Below are 18,739 nucleotides of genomic sequence, written 5' to 3'. Positions count from 1 at the left end.
ATCAAGTAATTATTTCGAGATATTAAGTCGAAATTATGAGAATTTCTCGTTATTTTGAGATTAATAACAAGTTTCTTGTTATTTTAAGATATTTAGTCATTATATCAAGTTTGTAAGTCATTGTTTTTGTTATAACCGCTGTCTGGCGAGCAGGCAGGAAGCGGCGAAATACAAGGCAGGCAGACGATAATCCAAAAGCAATAGGGTTTTATTCTCACGAACAGGGCAGACAACGACGCACATCAATGACAGATCTGGGGAAACTAACTCAGACGCAGACTAAAATACACAAGACAAGCAGAAAATAACAGGTAACAGGTGATCACAATCAGGAATTAACACGAGGTGATGAGGGGGGCATGGCACACAAGAGGATCGAACGAGCAGGTCATGACTGTTTTGAAATATTAAGTCATTATTTCAAGATATTAAACCATTACTTTGAGATACTACGTCATTATTTTGATAAATTAAGTCATTATTTCGAGATATTAAGTCAAAATTACAAGAAAATTTCTCATTTTTTTCAAGATATTTAGTCGAAATTATGAGAAAGTTTCTCTTTAGTTTGAGATATTAAGTCAAAATTATGAGAAAGTTTCTCGTCATATCGAGATACAGTGGTACCTCAGAACTTGAACTTAATCCGTTTAGAACTCAAGTTCGAATCCTAAAAAGTTAGTGCTCTGATCGAATTTTCCCCATAAGAAATAATAGAAAACCAATTAATTGGTTCCCGGCCCCCAAAAAGTTACACCTAAATATGTTTTTTTTTCTTTAGCATTTAAACACAAAATGAACAGGATAAAACAAGAACAATATTTTTTTCTTAATGGCTTCCAAAACAATAAAGAATGTAACCCAACACTACTCCCGTCCTGCCCCGATCGTCCCCTCCTTCCGTGTGCCACACCCCCTCGTTAACCTCATGTGGAATCCCCGTGTGATCAGCTGTTTCTGGTTGTTGTCATTAGTCCTCTATTTCAGATGACAACCCCCTGCCATGCCCCAACACTAGATTATGCCATGCGGTCCATTGTTTATTTTTATTATTATGCATATCACAAACAATTAATGATTACCAAATCTCAGAATGAAATTCAACAAAAAAATTAATAAAATAAGCGCTCACCATCCAGTACAGGGTCTCAGATTATGAAGGAACACCAGAATCCAGTGAATTACAGTAGTCATGAAACTCCACCATTGCCTGATCCCAAGTCCAGGATGAGAAAGGAGGAGGGTTGGGCGTGGGGCTAGCAACTCTACCCTATAAAGAAAAAGCCATGCTACAGAAACTTCAACAGCAAGTATATCCCAACAATTGCCTGGGCGGGAAGACTCCTCTTCAGTTAGGTACATGACGCGTGCTGGTGAAAGCCTTCGGGAAGCTGGCTCACTGACAAGTCTTCTTACGGTCAAGGCCAAGACCAGGATAGGGACCTGGAACATCAGAACCCTGTATGAAAGTGGTAAGTCAGCACAGGTGGCTAGTGAGATGAGAAGATACAACATCAAGGTTCTCGGACTATGTGAGACCCGTTGGAATGGAATTGGAGGTCTCCTTGGTGAGACCTCACCTAGAATATTGTGTACAGGTTTGGTCACCATATCTTAAAAAGGACATAGCGGCCTTAGAAAAGGTGCAGCGTAGGGCCACAAGAATGATTCCTGGTCTTAGAGGAATGTCATACGAGGAAAGGTTATTTGAGCTAAATCTGTTCAGCCTCAAGCAAAGGAGACTGAGGGGGGACATGATCCAGGTCTATAAGATTCTAACAGGTTTGGATGCTGTTCAACCGAATAGTTACTTCAGCATTAGTTCAAATACAAGAACTCGTGGCCATAGGTGGAAATTAGCGGGAGAACATTTCAAACTGGATTTAAGGAAGCACTTCTTTACACAGCGTGTAGTCAGAGTATGGAATAGTCTTCCTGATAACGTAGTACAAGCTGAATCCTTGGGTTCCTTTAAATCAGAGCTAGATAAGATTTTAACAACTCTGAGCTATTAGTTAAGTTCTCCCCAAGCGAGCTCGATGGGCCGAATGGCCTCCTCTCGTTTGTATATTTCTTATGTTCTTATGAAGCGGTCAGACCAGACTGTCTTCAGGTGAAACCATAATCTACTCCGGGCATGAAGACGCGGACCACGAGCACACCCAAGGAGTCGCGCTACTGTTGGCACCAGAGGCTACGAGGGCGCTGTTGGCATGGGAACCAGTCTCACCAAGGCTCATGATAGCCAGGTTCCACTCCAAGGGCAGGAAGATCACCATCATTCAATGCTATGCACCCACTAATGCAGTGCAAGCAGAAGAAAAAGAAGACTTTTACAATTCCTTGCAATCCCTTTGCGACCAGTCTCCACAAAGAGACATTAAGATCATCATGGGCGCCAAAGTGGGAGGCGACAACACAGACAGAGAACTCATCATGGGCAGGCATGGCATAGGCACCTGCAACGAGAACGGAGAGCTGTTCACAGACTTCTGTTCCTTCAATGACCTAGTCATAGGTGGCACCATCTGTCCACACAGGAAGATACATAAGACCACTTGGACTTCACCAGATGGGAAGACTGACAACCAGATCGACCACTTCACCATCGACCGTAAGTGGAGATGAAGTTTGCTGGACGTCAGAGCAAGGCGCGGCGCAGACGTAGCCTCAGACCATCAGTTGCTAGTGGCAACACTAAAGATTAAGTTGAAATCCTTCTGTGACTCTTTAGGAAGACCACACTGCAAGTTCAACATACAGTTTTTGAAAGATGACAAGCAAACAAAACAGTTCAACTGTGAAGTCAGGAACAGCTTTGAAGCACTGGGGGATCTGGTTGAAGAGACAATAGAGAGCCACTGGACAGAAATACAGAAGATCTGGAAGGCCGCTTGCACCAAAATTCTGGGGAAGAAGGAGAGGGAGCAGAAAGAGTGGATGACAAAAGAGACATGGGAAATGATAGAAAAGAGGAAGGAGGTAAAGCAGAAAATTAATAGATGTCAAGATCAACGTGAGGAAACAGACCTCAGAGCACAATATTGGGAGGTGAATCGAGAAGTAAAAAAGAGTGCCAGACGGGACAAAAGACAATTTATGTACAGTATGACAGAAGAGGCAGAAACAGCAGCCAAGCAGAACAACATGAAGAGAGGGTATGAGATAACCCGGACCTTGTCAGGAAAGAGTTTCAACCCAAGTAAGTCAGTCAAGGACAAGAAGGGGAAAACCATCACAAGTGACGAGGAACAAAGAAGAAGATGGGTGGAACATTTTGATGAGATCTTGAATCGACCACCACCGCAAACAGTTCCCGATATACCACCAGCAGAAGAGCCCCTCTGTATCAACACCAATCCACCCAACAAGGCAGAGATCATCAAAGCCATCAAGTCCTTGAAAAATGGAAAGGCACCAGGGCCTGACGGCATCCCTTCAGAAGCTCTCAAGGCAGACGCGGCAACAGCAGCGGAGATGTTATATCCTCTCCTAATGAAGATATGGGAGCAGGAGCAAGTGCCTGCCGACTGGAAGCTTGGTTACCTGGTGAAGCTCCCCAAGAAAGGTGACCTATCCCAGTGTGGCAACTGGCAAGGAATTATGTTGCTGTCCATCCCCAGCAAGGTGTTATCCAAAATCATCTTGGAGAGACTGAAGGAGGCATTGGACAAGGGGCTGAGATCAGAGCAGGCAGGATTTAGACAAGACAGATCGTGTACAGACCACATCGCCACTCTGCGTATTATCATCGAGCAGTCCATCGAATGGCAGTCTCCCTTGTACGCAATCTTTGTCGACTTTGAAAAAGCCTTCGACAGCGTCGACAGGGAGACCATTTGGAAACTGTTGCAGCACTACGGAATTCCGCAGAAGCTCATCAACATCATCCAACAGCTATACGAAGACTCGTCTTGCCAGATCATTCACAAAGGAAAACTGACCAATCCCTTTGCAGTAAAAACCGGAGTGAGGCAAGGCTGCATGTTGTCACCGACAATCTTCCTGATCATTATGGACTGGATCATGAGGAAAACCACAGAGGGCAGCAACACCGGTATCCAGTGGACCCTCACCAAGCAGCTGGAGGACCTGGATTCTGCAGATGATGTCAGCCTTCTGTCCCACAAGCAGCAACATGCACAGTCCAAACTTACCCGGCTCGCTGAGGAGGCAGAAAAGACCGGCCTGAAGATCAACGTCAGAAAAACAGAGGTGATGCGGCTGAACAACCGACAAGAACATCCACTGCAGCTACAGGGGGAAGACTTGGTGGAAACCGACCGCTTTACTTACCTAGGAAGCGTAGTCAACAGCGTTGGCGGCACAGATGAAGACGTCAGGAGCCGGATCAACAAAGCAAGGTTCGCATTCAACACTCTGCGACCCATTTGGAACTCCAAAGAGTTCCAAATGGGAACTCAGCAAGCAAGATTCAAATCTTTAACACCAACATGAAAGCAGTCCTCCTGTATGCGTCCAAGAAGTGGCAGGTAACCAAAAATATTACCAACAAGATACAGACTTTCATCAACAAGTGCTTGCGATACATCCTCAACATTAGATGGCCTGAAAAGACCACTAACATAGACCTGTGGAAGAGAACCAGCCAGAATCCGGTCGGTCAAGACTGCACTGCACTGATTTTCAGCCTGAAATTTGTGCCATCACGGCTATTGGAGACACGGTCTGGAACCTCAGACAACTTGCTACCCACTGAGGAGAAGAGAAGTTTGGGACTTTCTCCAGGTTTCTGTAGATACCAGGCTAAGCTGCACGTAAGTTCACAGTCGCTGGATTGGCAGTTCAGAGTGACAGTGTCTCCTACAGCGACTGATTCCACTGCAGGACTCTGAGTCAGGATGATCTGAGCGCCGGAGCCTGCAATTAAAGCATGAGAATCACCCTTTTTTATCATAACAAATATTTGTTCACAATCATTAAGCTTGGTGTAAATGTTTAGAGATTAACACAGTAGCATATAACTAAAGGCCAATGAGTTAGAATGAGTTCTTACACACTAAAGGTATGTTTCAGCACTGTGAGAGAAGTGCCATACAATCCCAAGGAGCACCTGGAAGCCTCACACAAACAGGGAGGAGCACGATTCAAATCCAGAGCTGTAGTGCTGCCCATTGGGCCACCATGCCACACTTACAAATCACTGTCGGTATGTTGTACTTTATATGAAACCATTAGACTGAACATTTACTGTAAGATTTTTTACACTTTCTCCTGATGTACAATGTTTATAAGTATTTTAACTATAGAGGGAGAATATTACATATTTGACATTTCCCAACCTTGTCCCACTCAGCTTTGAATAAACACTCAAATCAAGATCTAAGAATACAAATGAAAGTTTTAATAGTGAGGGAGGGTGAAATTTCAGGGGCAGGGGGATTACTGCTTTACAATACAATACAAGTGGATTAATAAAATAGCAATACAATATAAAATAATTATAATATAAAATATATTTTATATTAAGAGTTAAGAAAAAGTATATATTATAAAGTGGATATCTTTAGATGCCCAATAACAGCAAATTGAATGATTTAAATGCAAACAGCAGCAGGGATTGAATGTAAGGTATGACTACTAATACATTTCTACATCACACACAGCCAGGCTCATTTTAAACAGCAGAGATGCTTAGATAGGGCCCGTCGGAGTCTTGCGAAGATCCGTGGCCTCGTGTTGCTCTCTCTGCGCAGAGCTTGTGCAGGCATCATCCACTGGGGGAACGGAGGAAGGAGCCCCGTTCTACCGACTCGTGGCTGACCCTGTGCAACAGGCTTCCATGTTAGACTTCTGGTTTATCCCCTCAGCCCCCTCAGCTTCTCCCATTACTCTAATCTACACACACTATACACTATAAATTTCCAAATAATACACTGATTTAGAAAACTTTAAGCAATATATGCTACTGTGCCTTTTGTAACAGCAGAACCCCAAAAGTGCTGAGAAATCTGCTCACCAAGAAAGGTTGGACTGAAGGTCTGCCTGGGCGAGGCCACCAGCTCAGCCTCCGGGCTTCCATTTTGGAGGGTCTGAGGATTTTTGACAAACATCAATGACTGCTTACAAAGTCAAAGAAATCCCTACAAAATACTCATCTTGCTTCAGTCTGACCATAATTCATCGTAATTTGTTTTGTGATTTTGCAGAATCGGACCGTACCTTGGTTGTTACCCCGATCCTCTGGTACTTTGGGAGGAATCTGAGGAAGAACGGGGGTCCCTTGCGCCTCCTCCTTCGTGCATTGCCCAGAGGTGGCTGATTTGAGGGAGGGGTGGGCTCCTCGTCTCTGCTGCTGGCCTGATTCTCCTCTTCATTGGAGATGCCTGGCTGTCTATTTCTTTCGGGGCTTGGGGTCACAGGCAGCTTGCACTGGAGGATTTTCTTTTCCTGGTCAGAAACCAGCAAGTCCGAGGGGCCCGGCAGCGACTGTATGCAGGGCACATTGCTGGGACTGACCAACATCAGATGGAAGACCTTCCTCTGATTGATCCTTAGGGTGTCATTAATGTCACCAAGGACGGAGCGAATCGTGTGCTCCGTGACACCCTGGGCATCTCGGGCAGCAAAATGGCCGTCGAGTGACATGGCAGGCAGGGACAACACTGTCTGTGGAAACAAAGGAGTATAAGTATTTATCAATTTGGCACTGAATTGTGGGAAGATTATGATATAGTAATTGTCTAACACAGTGGTTTTCAACCTGTGGGCCGCAGCCCCCTAGTGGGCCACGATGGTATTGCAGGGGGCCCGCCAATTATTATTAATAGAAATTGTAATATTGTTAATATAATAAAAAATGTCTAGTCAAAATCAAATAAATCATAATTTGATATATAATTAAATAAATTACCAGTTTATTCAATAAAGACAATTAACAGCCTTGCTTCCGAGTACTTAGTTAAAAAAAACTAAAAAGTACTTAGTTAACCCGACACGTTTAAATTCTTTTGCAGTGGGCCGCGGAAACATATGTGTTTGGCTGTGTGGGCCGTGAGTTAAAAAAGGTTGGGAACCACTGGTCTAACATAATAAAAGTCATTGGGTACAAGACACTAGCACTAAATGCAACACCCACTGCTGATACTCTACCCTATTCATGTCACAACTGTAGCCTCTTGCACATTCTTAAGGGCTTAGCTGACCAGGCCACTCAGAATGTCAGTAATAATGGATGTGCTAGACAAACACAAGCAACATTTTACCTGGCGGTCGTCCACATGATCCCCTGTTGGCTGGACGTCTGTCTGGGCTTCATCCCACTCAGCCGACATGAGTCCGTCCAGCCCGAGGAATGTGTCAGCTTGCTGTTTCAAAGGTAAGAATGAGACCCATGAATTCCATAGGCAAAAGATGGTCATCCTACTGAATCCTATGACTTATTATAATGCCATTCGCCACCAGTGTCTTAAAAGTTACACTTTGAGTTGTTGAAAATGATTCCGGAATAGACAGGGCACACAGTATAATGAAACAGGACAGAAGTGACTATTTACCACACGATGGTGAAATGGGGCACACTTGGTAGCCTCCAGGATGCAGCAAGACGAATACTGCTGCAGCTTCCCAGTTACCAGTTGCAGACACAGGAGAAATTAACAGCATTTACACTTAATTTCACAAGTTCAACAAATTCAGACAAATGTATAGAAACGACAAATAGTGTAATACCAATGGATGCAAAACCTGGCATGAACCTAATATAACCTAATGCACAGGGGAAAGCCCTTCAGAACAAAAAAGATTGAGATCCCAGGTGAATGGACAAGAAAACTTTTATATCAGAATCAAAGAGCACAGAGGAGAAAACACTCACTTCAGGACTCAGTTCAGAAATTTCCTTGGACAAAGAGCTGAACTGTATCTTCAGAGATTCTGCTACTGCACTCCAGCATGGCATGAATGACCTAGAAAGACAATATATCGCAGGTAAATAAAAACCTGAAAAGGAGTATCATAGCCACAATGTCACCAGATTACAGATATATCTTAGATTTTGGTCAGTGTAGTGTTTGTTTTCATTTTATCAAAATGATAAGCCAGCATGTCACAGGCAATCCGTTTGCTGCTACGGAAGGTTGTGCGTCTGCATGACAGAAGCAAGTGAAATCAATGCAGGACTTTAAATTTGCATTCAGATAAATGAAGAAACAATTATTATAATAATAGTACTACTGATTGTAAGGAAAGCAACATTTGTGCATAATTACTCATTCTTGGCATCATAGTACATTGAGACTGATGATATTCCAATAAATGAAATGTATCAGTTTATTTTAATCAATAGGACAGGTGAATATTTGTCGGATCTTACTCTGACTTCAACGAGTGGCCCACAGAACACGGGACTGATTTCCTGGGTCATCTGCGCCTGTCCAATGTTTTCATCCGAAATCTTTAGACATAAACCAAAACCAGTTAAAAGTAATATTCTTATTTATCATATTTTTATGTTTTTCCTTTAGCAATGCACAAAAGTGTTATTATCTAATGTGTAATTGTACCTCATCCAAGATGACCTCCAGGCATCTTTCAGCAACAGACTCATCTGCCGATTCCAGATGCTGACGGCCTGGAACTGAAAGTTTTGTGTTAGACTGTACTGCCTTCTGGCTTTACATACCACTCTTAGTTTATCTCAGTGCATTAACTGTTATGTCAGTTGATGTAGTTCTTGCCATTTTGGGAATATTTCATGCAAGTTGACAGATAATGCATATTTTATGGTAGACCATGAGATTTTAAAAACTATGGAATCAGATTTGTGCCAATACTATCAAGCAAAACTTTTTTGACATCAAGCAAAAACAAGGCTTCGACAAGAAAAAAAAACTAACTGAAGCAAGAAATGTCATCTCAAAAGTAAAATTTATAACTTGCAAACACATGATTGGTCTTTTGATAATGTTTTCCTTTGTTTACGCTGCCAGCTTCCTCGCTTGCGCTGCCTGACTTTTTGTTTACAATTCTGACACAAACTTCTGTCGTGGGCGGGTTTTTTCAGGGACGCGTCCCCATTGGCTAATAAGTTTTTGACTGACAGGTCAGTGCCACGGACATTATTAATTAACAGCGGGACTGGACATTCACTACCGACTAATTTTTACTGGATCCGACAACTAGATTAACAAAATGTAACTGTATATGTCGCTAGTCCTACACTATACATTTTATTGTGCTAAATTAGAAGTGAAGTTAAGCTTTGCTATGTAATTTAGCTTTTACCTAATTATAATTAACATTAGTTAACTTGCTAACGTTAAATAGGTATAAGGACTGCTAGTATAACTAAGTAGACTTAGTTATACTGTGTGTGTGTGTGTGTGTAGGGCTGGGCAATATGGCAAAATATTTTATTATGATAATTTTTCCATATCAAACGGTATCAATAATTATCCCTATTGTCACGATCGTCGGTGGGCGAGCAGGGAAGCAGGCGAATGGCAGCCAGAACTTCGGGTATACGTGGGTTTATTGCACGACAGACGGACAATACTCGACAATACAACAATGACTGATCTGGGGATGACTGACTCTGACAAGGACTAAATACACTAGACAAGCTGAGGGAAACGAGCAACAGGTGAGATCCATCAGGGAAGAACACGAGGTAATGAGGGGGGCGTGGCACACATCGGGATCGTACGGAGCAGGGTGTGACAGAACCCCCCCCCAAAGGCGCGCACACCGGGCGCGCCAGAGGAGAGGCGACGGACGAGACGAACCGGGAAAACAGGACCTGGAAAACAAAACGCAAAAACATCAACGGGGAACCGGAAACAAGACAGAGACACAGAACAGGAACAAGGACGAAAAGAAAGACAGGACCCGACAAAGGACGGGGAACGCGGACAGACAAACCCAGAAGGGAGACACAGAAGGGGAGAAAGGCGGAACAAAAGGGCCAGGAGTGAACGGAGGAGACACAGAGGGCAGAGGAGCAGAGACAGGAGGCAGAAAGGGAAAGGGAGGAGGAGCAAGGGGAGCACGAGGGAGCCCAGGCGGGCGACGGGCAGCGGCCGGAGGGGCCGCAGGGGAGAGGGAGCAGGAGGGGACAACCCAGGGGCCAAGGGAACGGGACGAGGGAGTGACGGAGGGGATACGGAGGGAGCAGGAGGGAACACCGGTGCAGGCAGGCCAAACGGGGAAGCCGCGGCAGGCGGAGGCGCTGCCGGAGACGGCGAAGGCGCCGTCCGACGCCCAGCCGGAGCAGGGGGGCCCGGAGGCGGCCGACATGGACCCGGAGGCGGGACCGAGGATCCAGGGGGGGACCCGGAGGGGACCGCCAACCCCGAGCCGGAGGACCCGCAGGCAGCCACCGAGCCACAGCCAGGGGCCGAACGGGCGAGCCAGGGGGCAGGGCGGGCGGGACCCGGGCCCGACGCCTATGTCCCCGTCCCTTACGGGACACCGAAAGGCGGGGTCCTGGGGGGCGTTGGCCTTGCCGGGGTAAGGGCGAGGGAGTCAGGAGGGAGGACACAAGCGGGGCAGCCGGAGCCTCGGGCGTGGCCGCAGGCGGGGCAGCCAGAGCCGCGGGCAGGACGGGAGAGGCGGCCTCGGGCAGGGCACCTTGGGTGTGCGGCCAGCAGCGGGCGCCTCGTCGGGCGCTGCAGTCACTTGGCCAGCAGGGGGCGCCGCAGCGGGCGCCGCCATCACGCGGCCAGCAGGGGGCGTCGCAGCGGGCGCCGCAGCCAGAGTGGTGCCAGCTGCAGGGACTGCAGGCAGAGCAGGCAGGACAGGCGGGTCAGGCAAGACAGACAGGACAGGCGGGTCCGCTGGCAAAGCGGCGGAAGCTGCAGCAGGCGGTGTCGCGGGCAGAGCGGCGGCAGCTGCAGCAGGCAGGACAAGCGGGTCAGGCAGGACAGGCGGGTCAGGCAGAGCTGCTGGCAGCATGGCAGCAGCAGGCGGTGCCGCGGGCAGAGCGGCGGCATCAGCAGCCGGCGGTGCCGCGGCCAGAGCGACGGCAGCAGCAGCCGCGGGCAGGTCGGCGGCGGCAGCCGCGGGCAGGTCGGCGGCGGCAGCCGCGGGCAGGTCGGCGGCGGCAGCCGCGGGCAGGTCGGCGGCGGCAGCAGGCGGCGCAGCCGCGGGCAGGTCAGCGGCGGCAGCAGGCGGTGCAGCCGCGGGCAGATCGGCGGCAGCTGCAGCAGGCGGTGCCGCGGGCAGATCGGCGGCAGCTGCAGCAGGCGGTGCCGCGGGCAGATCCGGATCAGCCAGGTCCGGAGCAGGCAGGAGGGGTGCCGAGCGCGTTGGCGCTGTCCCTTTAAGGGCTTTGGGCACCCGGGGAACAGCGTCCCACACGGCGCGTATTCCGCCTTGACCCAGGCGCGCCGGCCGGTAGTTATATGCCTCCATCGGGGGCGGCTTCTCCGGGCGGAAGCTGGCCAGGCTGGTAGCGGCGGTGTCATCCCAGGCGGGGAGGAGAGAGCAGGCTCCCAGGAAGAGCGATGGAGTCTCCTCCTGCTGCTTCTCCCCTCGCTCGGGGAGCCGGCGCTGTAGCCGACTGAGGCATTTCCGGGCTTTGGTTAGCGGGTAGTCCTGCCCCGACGGGCGCTCCTTCTGGAGCAGGCCCCGGCTAGCCAGCTCCAGGGCTACCGGGTCTTCCTGGACCTCGGGCTGGGATTGCCAGTACACGAAGGCTTGCAGCAGTCCGAGCCGGTGGTGCTCGGACTGCTGCTTCGTGCTTTCGGGGAGATCAATCATTCTGTCACGATCGTCGGTGGGCGAGCAGGGAAGCAGGCGAATGGCAGCCAGAACTTCGGGTATACGTGGGTTTATTGCACGACAGACGGACAATACTCGACAATACAACAATGACTGATCTGGGGATGACTGACTCTGACAAGGACTAAATACACTAGACAAGCTGAGGGAAACGAGCAACAGGTGAGATCCATCAGGGAAGAACACGAGGTAATGAGGGGGGCGTGGCACACATCGGGATCGTACGGAGCAGGGTGTGACACCTATATAATCCAAGTTATTATTTCTTTACTTCAGTGCTCCATTTTTTATAAAAATTTTGATAGATTGAGATAATAGATTGAGAACCTCAAAAACGGCGACAAATTGAATGTACTGCAATTATAATAATTTCATAATAATAGTTTTAATTGCATTAAAATAAACTAACTCTCTCACTGTTCATCTCTGTATAGATACACTTGAATTCATGTAAAAGCACTGTACTCTCCTTAACAGGAAATAAGTCGAAAAAAAGGTTAACGTTAGCAAGTTAGCTAACGTTAATTAGGTAAAAGGTAAATTGCATAGCAAAGCTTATTAACTTCACTTATAATTTAGCACAATAAAATGTATAGTGTAGCACTAACATCATAAAGAGTTACATTTTGTTAATGTATTTGTCGGATCCAAGATCAGCGAATCTAGTAGAGGTGTAACTGTACAACACAAATATTACTGTAAGTGAAATTGGCATGTTAACTAACATATTTAATCACAACACATTTATGATTACTCTTGACATTGTTTAGTTAGGATTGTGTTGATTTCTCAAGTATATATGTAGCATATGCGTAATTGATTAAAAATAATAATTAATCTGCTCTCACCTACAGATAGTCAGTCGGAGGCTAGTGAAAAGAGAATTTCTCCACCGGGATCAATAAAGTATCAATTATTATTATTACTTTAATAATAAGTAATAGATCTGTCAGATGCTAAAATTATATTTGTGAAACAGTTGTACCGTTGTACAGTGTGTGGCCAACTGAGCCACACACTGCCCCCTGAATTGAATCAACGTTCAAGTGGAAATTAAACTGAGATTGCCAAGGATTTAACCAGGATTAACTGTAAACTAAATTTAAACTAGGTTTAAATTTTAGTGCAACAGGATTAGTAGATAAGTCTAGAATTCATCCAATTTAAAAGTTAAAACATGTTGGTGCAACCCAGCCTTTCATTTCCAACCATCCATCCATCCATCCAACCATTTTGTACACCCACTTGCAGACATCCCACCTTAGTCATATTGATTTCGGGAAGGCGGATTAGGAGGTGGTGGTGGATGGGTGTGCTAGCTATGGTTGGGCGGTAATATGGTCATACTGTATACCGCTTTATGTTCATTCAATAAGAGCCCCGCTTACCGTCGCTGAATAACGCAAAGGCATATTTCCAGGACACTGTGTATCGTTTGCAGGTGTCAGGGAGCTCCTGGACATCCATGAGATGTGGGATATCTGAGATATCGAGCCGGAGCTTATTATTTTACTCATGCAAAAAATAATGTAAAAATATTGCCCGTTTAATTAATGTGAACACTAAGTAGCACTAAGCACCCAAGAGTGTACAGCAGATTGTTTTTGATACCCCAAAAAAAACGACAATTAGCTGTAATGAAAATAGACGCTATTTAAAACCACTTTAGCTCAGTAGTTAGCAATGAGGCCTCCCAGGCTGTGGGGTCCGTTCCTGACTAAGGCTCTGAGTGTGTGCAGTTTGCGTGTTCTCTTTGTGTTCACGAGTTTCCTCTGGGTTCTTCTTCCTACAAAACAAAACATGCAGTTAGCTGAACTTGTGTCTAAATTGCTCTTAGTGAGCGTCTGCGCACTGCTATGGAGTGACAGCGTTGGCGCCCCATCTTGGGTTGTTCCCTACCTTGCGCCCATAGCCTCTGCGATTGGCTCCGGACGCCTCGTGAACCTTAATGAGATAGGCGGTTGCAGAAAATGGATGGATGGATGTTCTGATCATGGCCAACCTGTTCCATGGAGGGCTGGTGTGGTTGCAGGTTTTTGGGATGGCCTCTCAGTCAGCCAATAACAATGGGTCCCCAGGAGTGTAATGTGTAATTATTGGCTGATAGACAGGTCATCCCAAAAACGCGGACCCACCCCATGCCCTCCATGGAACCACACCCCTTCCTTATGATCTCCAAGCCGTGTGCCTGTAATCACAAGGTCGCCGGTTCAAGCCCAGCCTCAGCACGTCTGCGGGTCCTTGAGCAAGACCCTCAACCCCCAGCTCCCTGGGCGCCGCTACGGGTGGCTGCCCTTCGCGGACAACTTGCTCTACAAAGAGCAAGTTGAGGGAGGCGTAAAAAAGAATTTCCCCACGGGGATTAATAAAGTGTTCATTATCATTATTATCATTATTATCGTTATTACTGGTATGCTTGGGCTGATTGCCCCCTAGTGGTTGGTGGAATAAATTAATGCCTTGGACTGCTGACTGCAGCATGTGTTCTATGCTACTGTCACTACGCTCTGTAGCACTTTTCAGTCCCGCGCTGGGCAGTTGCCATGATGTTGTGCTGTTTGTGAGGATGGACTCCATAGCACACCTATTTGTGAGGACTGTAGGTAACATCCAGGCCGTCCTCAGACAACTAAGGGAGTAGAGGTGCTGATGGGCCTTCTTCATACCAGCTGCAGCGTGCTCTGCTAAGTCTCTTATTGTGCTGAAACCACTCTGGCAGACACCTCACCTCCTCCCTGTATCCCCATTGTTAAATCTTATGGGCCATTTCATATGTAATTACCATAGAATACGGGATTTTACCAGTGATCGGTGACACAGTGGTTCGTAGCTGAAGGATTGGGGGTATTATCTCCACACACCAAGAGATGTAACCCTACATCTGATTGGCCTTTTTAATTGCTTCCCCACACTGGCTAGAGTGGGACATGGAAGCTTCAACATACACACCAAGATCTGTCTCAAAATCAGCTTCCATTATTTCAGTGGAACCCATTAAATATCTGTACTTTATATTTCTGCTCCCTGCATGAATTACCTTACATTTGTCTACATCAAATTTCATTAGCCAGCTATCAGCCCAGTCACTAATTAAATCAAGATCCCCCTGTAGCCTCTGTGCTGCTAGTTCAGTATCTGCTATACTAGCAATTCTCGACCCACGGGTTGTGGGTCACGGCAAGTTCTGGAAGGGTCGCGAAGCAGAGTTGGAAATGTGAGCATTTTAAAACCAGCAAGTTCCTATACTGATCCATGATCAGATTTCCCAGCCCCCGTCCTAGAATTAGCCTATATAAACAGGTCAACCAACCCAGGACAGCACATCCAGTCATATTAGTGCGATATGGCGCTTGACCATAGTGTTAATTTAAACCTATACTTGAGATTGTATTTTATGTATTTCAAATATTTAAAATACTTAGTAAAATGTTATTTAAAGAACCATTATTACCAGGCTTACAGACTTGTGAATATAGCATATCAGCCCCATTTTCCTTAACAAAATACATATTTCAATAGTCTAAAAATTTTGTATATATTAAACTTTCTTAACTTTGAAAAGAAACTTTATACATCTGACCCACGTATGACACCTTCGACATTCCCTGGTAAAATGCCCGCTACGCACAAATTTTGATGTAATACGCATGTAGCATAAACAACCGATTAACCAGTTATTACATACCTGCCCTTACGTTATGATCAAGCGTACAGTGAGGGTAGTTTCCATAGAAACAACGTAAACATTCTTTACCGTTTAAAACACAACAAACTTGGAGTGAAAATGACGCAGAGGTGAGCAGCATGTTAGCTCCCCAAAATTAATTTTTATCCTTCAAATTATGTTGTGCTAGTTTGATTATTTAGTCTTTTATACTATACTAACATAGTAAATGTGTATAATACTGTAAAAAAGTTGCATATTTTTAATGTCATTAAAACCGTCGTGGTCTTTATTGTTATTAGGATTGGTCATATATTTAAATGATAACAGACACCTGTTTGGTTAGTAAATTCTCCACAGAAAGGCTAGTTTAGTTGGGCTTCCCATCCTTTCAATGTTCGTTTCTATCGTACAGTACAAAAATTTCACTGAACGGTAAAAGGGCGGTGTTTTTCCCCGGGGTTCCCACGATAAAATCTACCGAGCGGTGGGAGATTGGCAATGTGAACAGAAACAATGCGGCGCGATCCCGTAACAAACGGGACGGTAATTGGCACCTCTATCCCCCGCCGCCCGGTGGTATATTGAGCGCGGACGATACCGGTACACTGACCGGAGGCTGGGAACCCCCACTGTACTGGATGGTAAAGTGTTAAAACAATTTGGGACATTGCTTGCGGAGTAAGCTAGATGCTTCTAGTTTACCATTACATTTTAAAAAAAATAAAATATTGCACGGAATAAAAACTTTAAAATATTCGTAGTTTCATCAGTGTTAACGCAGTTCTTAGTATTATTCATCTGTGTATTCGCTTGTTGTGGAGCGCTGTTGATTCCTATCCTATTTTATTTATAATTTGGTGTCATTTACTGTTTTTTGTGCATATGGTGTATTTTAATTTTTTCTCCAATCTTTCCTGCACTTTTTTTTTTTTAGTGTAAACCACCCTAGAATTATTTATTGTAATTATAGCAGCTGTATGGTTGAAGATCTGTCAAGCCTTTATTCATTTAACTTTCACTGTTAAGTGCTGGTTAACTGTCTCATTTATTCCCCAGAAAGCGAATTGAGAGAGCTGTTGCCTGGACCAACACCCAACACTGGGAAGCCTGGAACCTGTGGGACGAGGTGATCGACTGGGGAGAGGGTGTGGAGGAGTGCTCACCAGCGACACCCTCCACTGTCCAGGTTGGGGGGGATAAGGAGGGATTGGAAGGGGTTAATGGGGAAAAGGTGGAGGTAGCAGAGAGGGGGAAATTTGAAGGGAAGGCCTCTGATGTTGAGATGGGGTGGACAGAGGCTGATATGAGTGTAATGACTGTACTAAATGGAGGTGAGGAGAATGGATGTGAGGTGGGAGTGAATGTGGAGGAGGTTAAGGGAGAAGCAGAGAATAGGACAGGGAATGTTTTAGGATGTATAGTGTCACAAGGAGGCAGAATATTACTGGAAACCATCGAAGAAGAAGGACCCGAGGAAGAGGAAGATACAGATCTGGCATTTCAGGAGGCTCAAGATGCTGATGTTGTCACAGCGGAGAGATGGCAATACATGGCGGCATATATAGCCAGGACGTGGCTAGAGACTTCCCAGGGAGAAGAAGCTGAGGAAGACGAAGAAAATGATGTGGCCTTTCAGGAGGCCGAAGATGCTGATGTGGTCAGACTGCAAGTTATGGTGGCACATGGAGAGAGATCATGGCTGGAGACCATCCCAGAAGAAGGAGCTGAGGAAGAGGAAGACACCAAAGGGATGATGGTAGATGAAATAAAAGAAGATGCTGTCAAGAAGACCACCGGAGAAGAACTATCATTCAACGTGAATGCTGAAGATCTGTCAGGAGATGGTACTGAGAAGAGCCAGAAGAAGAAGAAGAAGCAAAAGATGATAATGAAATTTGCCTTTTTCTGCTGTCCCTTTTCTTTTTGGAAGAAGTAGCAACATCACTGATGAAAATATCCTGCTTGATTTACTTAAAGTTCTTAAAAATGTGATGCAAAAAGTTACATGTAATGTACATCAAACAAGATCATTCTTTGTATAAACTACTGTTTTTGTTTGTGCTTAAAATTTCAATTTGCAAGTAAAGTCAACTTAATTTTAACATTCCTCTCATGAATTATTTGAATGTGTGATCTGTTTCAATTTAAAAGTTTCTAGTATCTATTTTTAGGTAAAACTTACTTGTGTTTCAGAATTTCCATAATACTAACTTAAACTTGGGTCTACTTAAGTTTTTTAATTTCCTAACTAGAAATAAGATCCAGAACTTTTTTTTTTTTACCAGTGTCATTTAAACTTACATTTACTCTTAATTTCTAGGTTAACTGACTACTTCTTATACTGAAAATATAAAAATATTTATGAAGGTTATTTACTCTGGTAATACACTGTTGATGCCCTCTACTGCTGGTATTTGGACTACAGATACTGGAAAAAATGGCTTTTCAGCCTAGTACAACAAAGTACTCTAAGCACGTCAACCATAATATATAAAAAACTATTTCAAAACTGAAATGTATCTTAATATGACAAGATGCTTGTTTAACAAACACCTCATTTTCAAAGTAAAACTCTTATGCTAGTTCAGAGCAGCCCATTAGGCCCACTAATTAGCAAAGGTAGATCAGAAACAAAATTGAGATTTTACACGTTAACAAAAAAGTGCCATACCAGTTATAAGAAGAAAAAAATAAGTCCATCCATCCATCCATCCTCTACTGCTTATCTGTGTTGGGTCACGGGGGCAGCAGTCCAAGCAGGGAAACCCAGACTTCCCTCTCCCCGGCCACTTCATCCAGCTCCTCTGGGAGAATCCCGAGGCGTTCCCAGGCCAGCCAAGAGACATAGTCCCTCCAGCGTGTCCTGGGTCTTCCCCGGGGCCTCCTCCCAGTGGGACATGCCCGGAACACTTCACCAGGGAGGTGTCCAGGAGACCCGTTAATGTTCAACTCAAGTTGCAGTCTTTTTATTACCATACCAACACCGTCTCCTCCTCGTCACAACCCAGAACCTCCCCTTACACTTCCTCTATCCCATAACATGCCTTCACAATAAGACACCTATCCAACATGAACAGTCTTTTACATATGTCCCCCCCCCCCCCAGACACAAGAAACGTCCTCATTTCATTACAGACAAAATCAACATAGGCAATAAAACTCAGAGCCTGCCGCAGGACAAACACCCCAAAACAACCACAAACCACAGCAGAGAAGAAAGAGAACAAAAAATACTGTCAAAACACTGAACACTCAAAGCCTGACAAAGTCCTGAAGGTGTGCGGAGGGCCGTACCACACGCCCCCCGCGAGAATGCACAGGATCATGCCT

General features: G+C 45.5%; 2 protein-coding genes across 2 annotated transcripts; one reads left to right on the top strand and one right to left on the bottom strand.

Annotated features, from left to right (window-relative positions):
• Positions 1-5,511: 5,511 nt before the first annotated feature.
• Positions 5,512-7,903, bottom strand: LOC140588381 (uncharacterized). The gene is made up of 6 exons (XM_072710381.1): positions 7,838-7,903; positions 7,518-7,583; positions 7,227-7,328; positions 6,184-6,630; positions 5,981-6,053; positions 5,512-5,786 (listed from the first exon to the last, which is right to left on the bottom strand). The coding sequence occupies exons 3-6, from the start codon at positions 7,293-7,295 to the stop codon at positions 5,767-5,769; spliced, it is 609 nt and encodes a 202-aa protein (XP_072566482.1). The 5' UTR covers positions 7,296-7,328; positions 7,518-7,583; positions 7,838-7,903; the 3' UTR covers positions 5,512-5,766.
• A 7,613-nt stretch (positions 7,904-15,516) lies between these two features.
• Positions 15,517-17,357, top strand: LOC140588380 (uncharacterized). Its single transcript, XM_072710380.1, has 2 exons — positions 15,517-15,537; positions 16,466-17,357. Exons 1-2 carry the CDS (start codon positions 15,527-15,529, stop codon positions 17,343-17,345), a joined length of 891 nt encoding a protein of 296 aa, XP_072566481.1. The 5' UTR covers positions 15,517-15,526; the 3' UTR covers positions 17,346-17,357.
• Positions 17,358-18,739: the final 1,382 nt, after the last annotated feature.

The sequence above is a fragment of the Paramormyrops kingsleyae genome, chromosome 3, assembly GCF_048594095.1.
Source record: "Paramormyrops kingsleyae isolate MSU_618 chromosome 3, PKINGS_0.4, whole genome shotgun sequence".
NCBI lineage: Eukaryota > Metazoa > Chordata > Actinopteri > Osteoglossiformes > Mormyridae > Paramormyrops > Paramormyrops kingsleyae.
This window is presented reverse-complemented; position numbering and strand designations above follow the sequence as displayed.

Excerpts from the sequence above, each read along its gene's own strand:
- LOC140588381 (XM_072710381.1), bottom strand. The coding sequence starts at position 7,295 with ATGTCGGCTGAGTGGGATGAAGCCCAGACAGACGTCCAGCCAACAGGG. Across the intron at positions 6,631-7,226 it reads ATCATGTGGACGACCGCCAG|ACAGTGTTGTCCCTGCCTGC; the intron begins GTAAAATGTTGC and ends TTGTTTCCACAG. Across the intron at positions 5,787-5,980 it reads CTTCAGTCCAACCTTTCTTG|GGTCAGCCACGAGTCGGTAG; the intron begins GTGAGCAGATTT and ends CCTGTTGCACAG.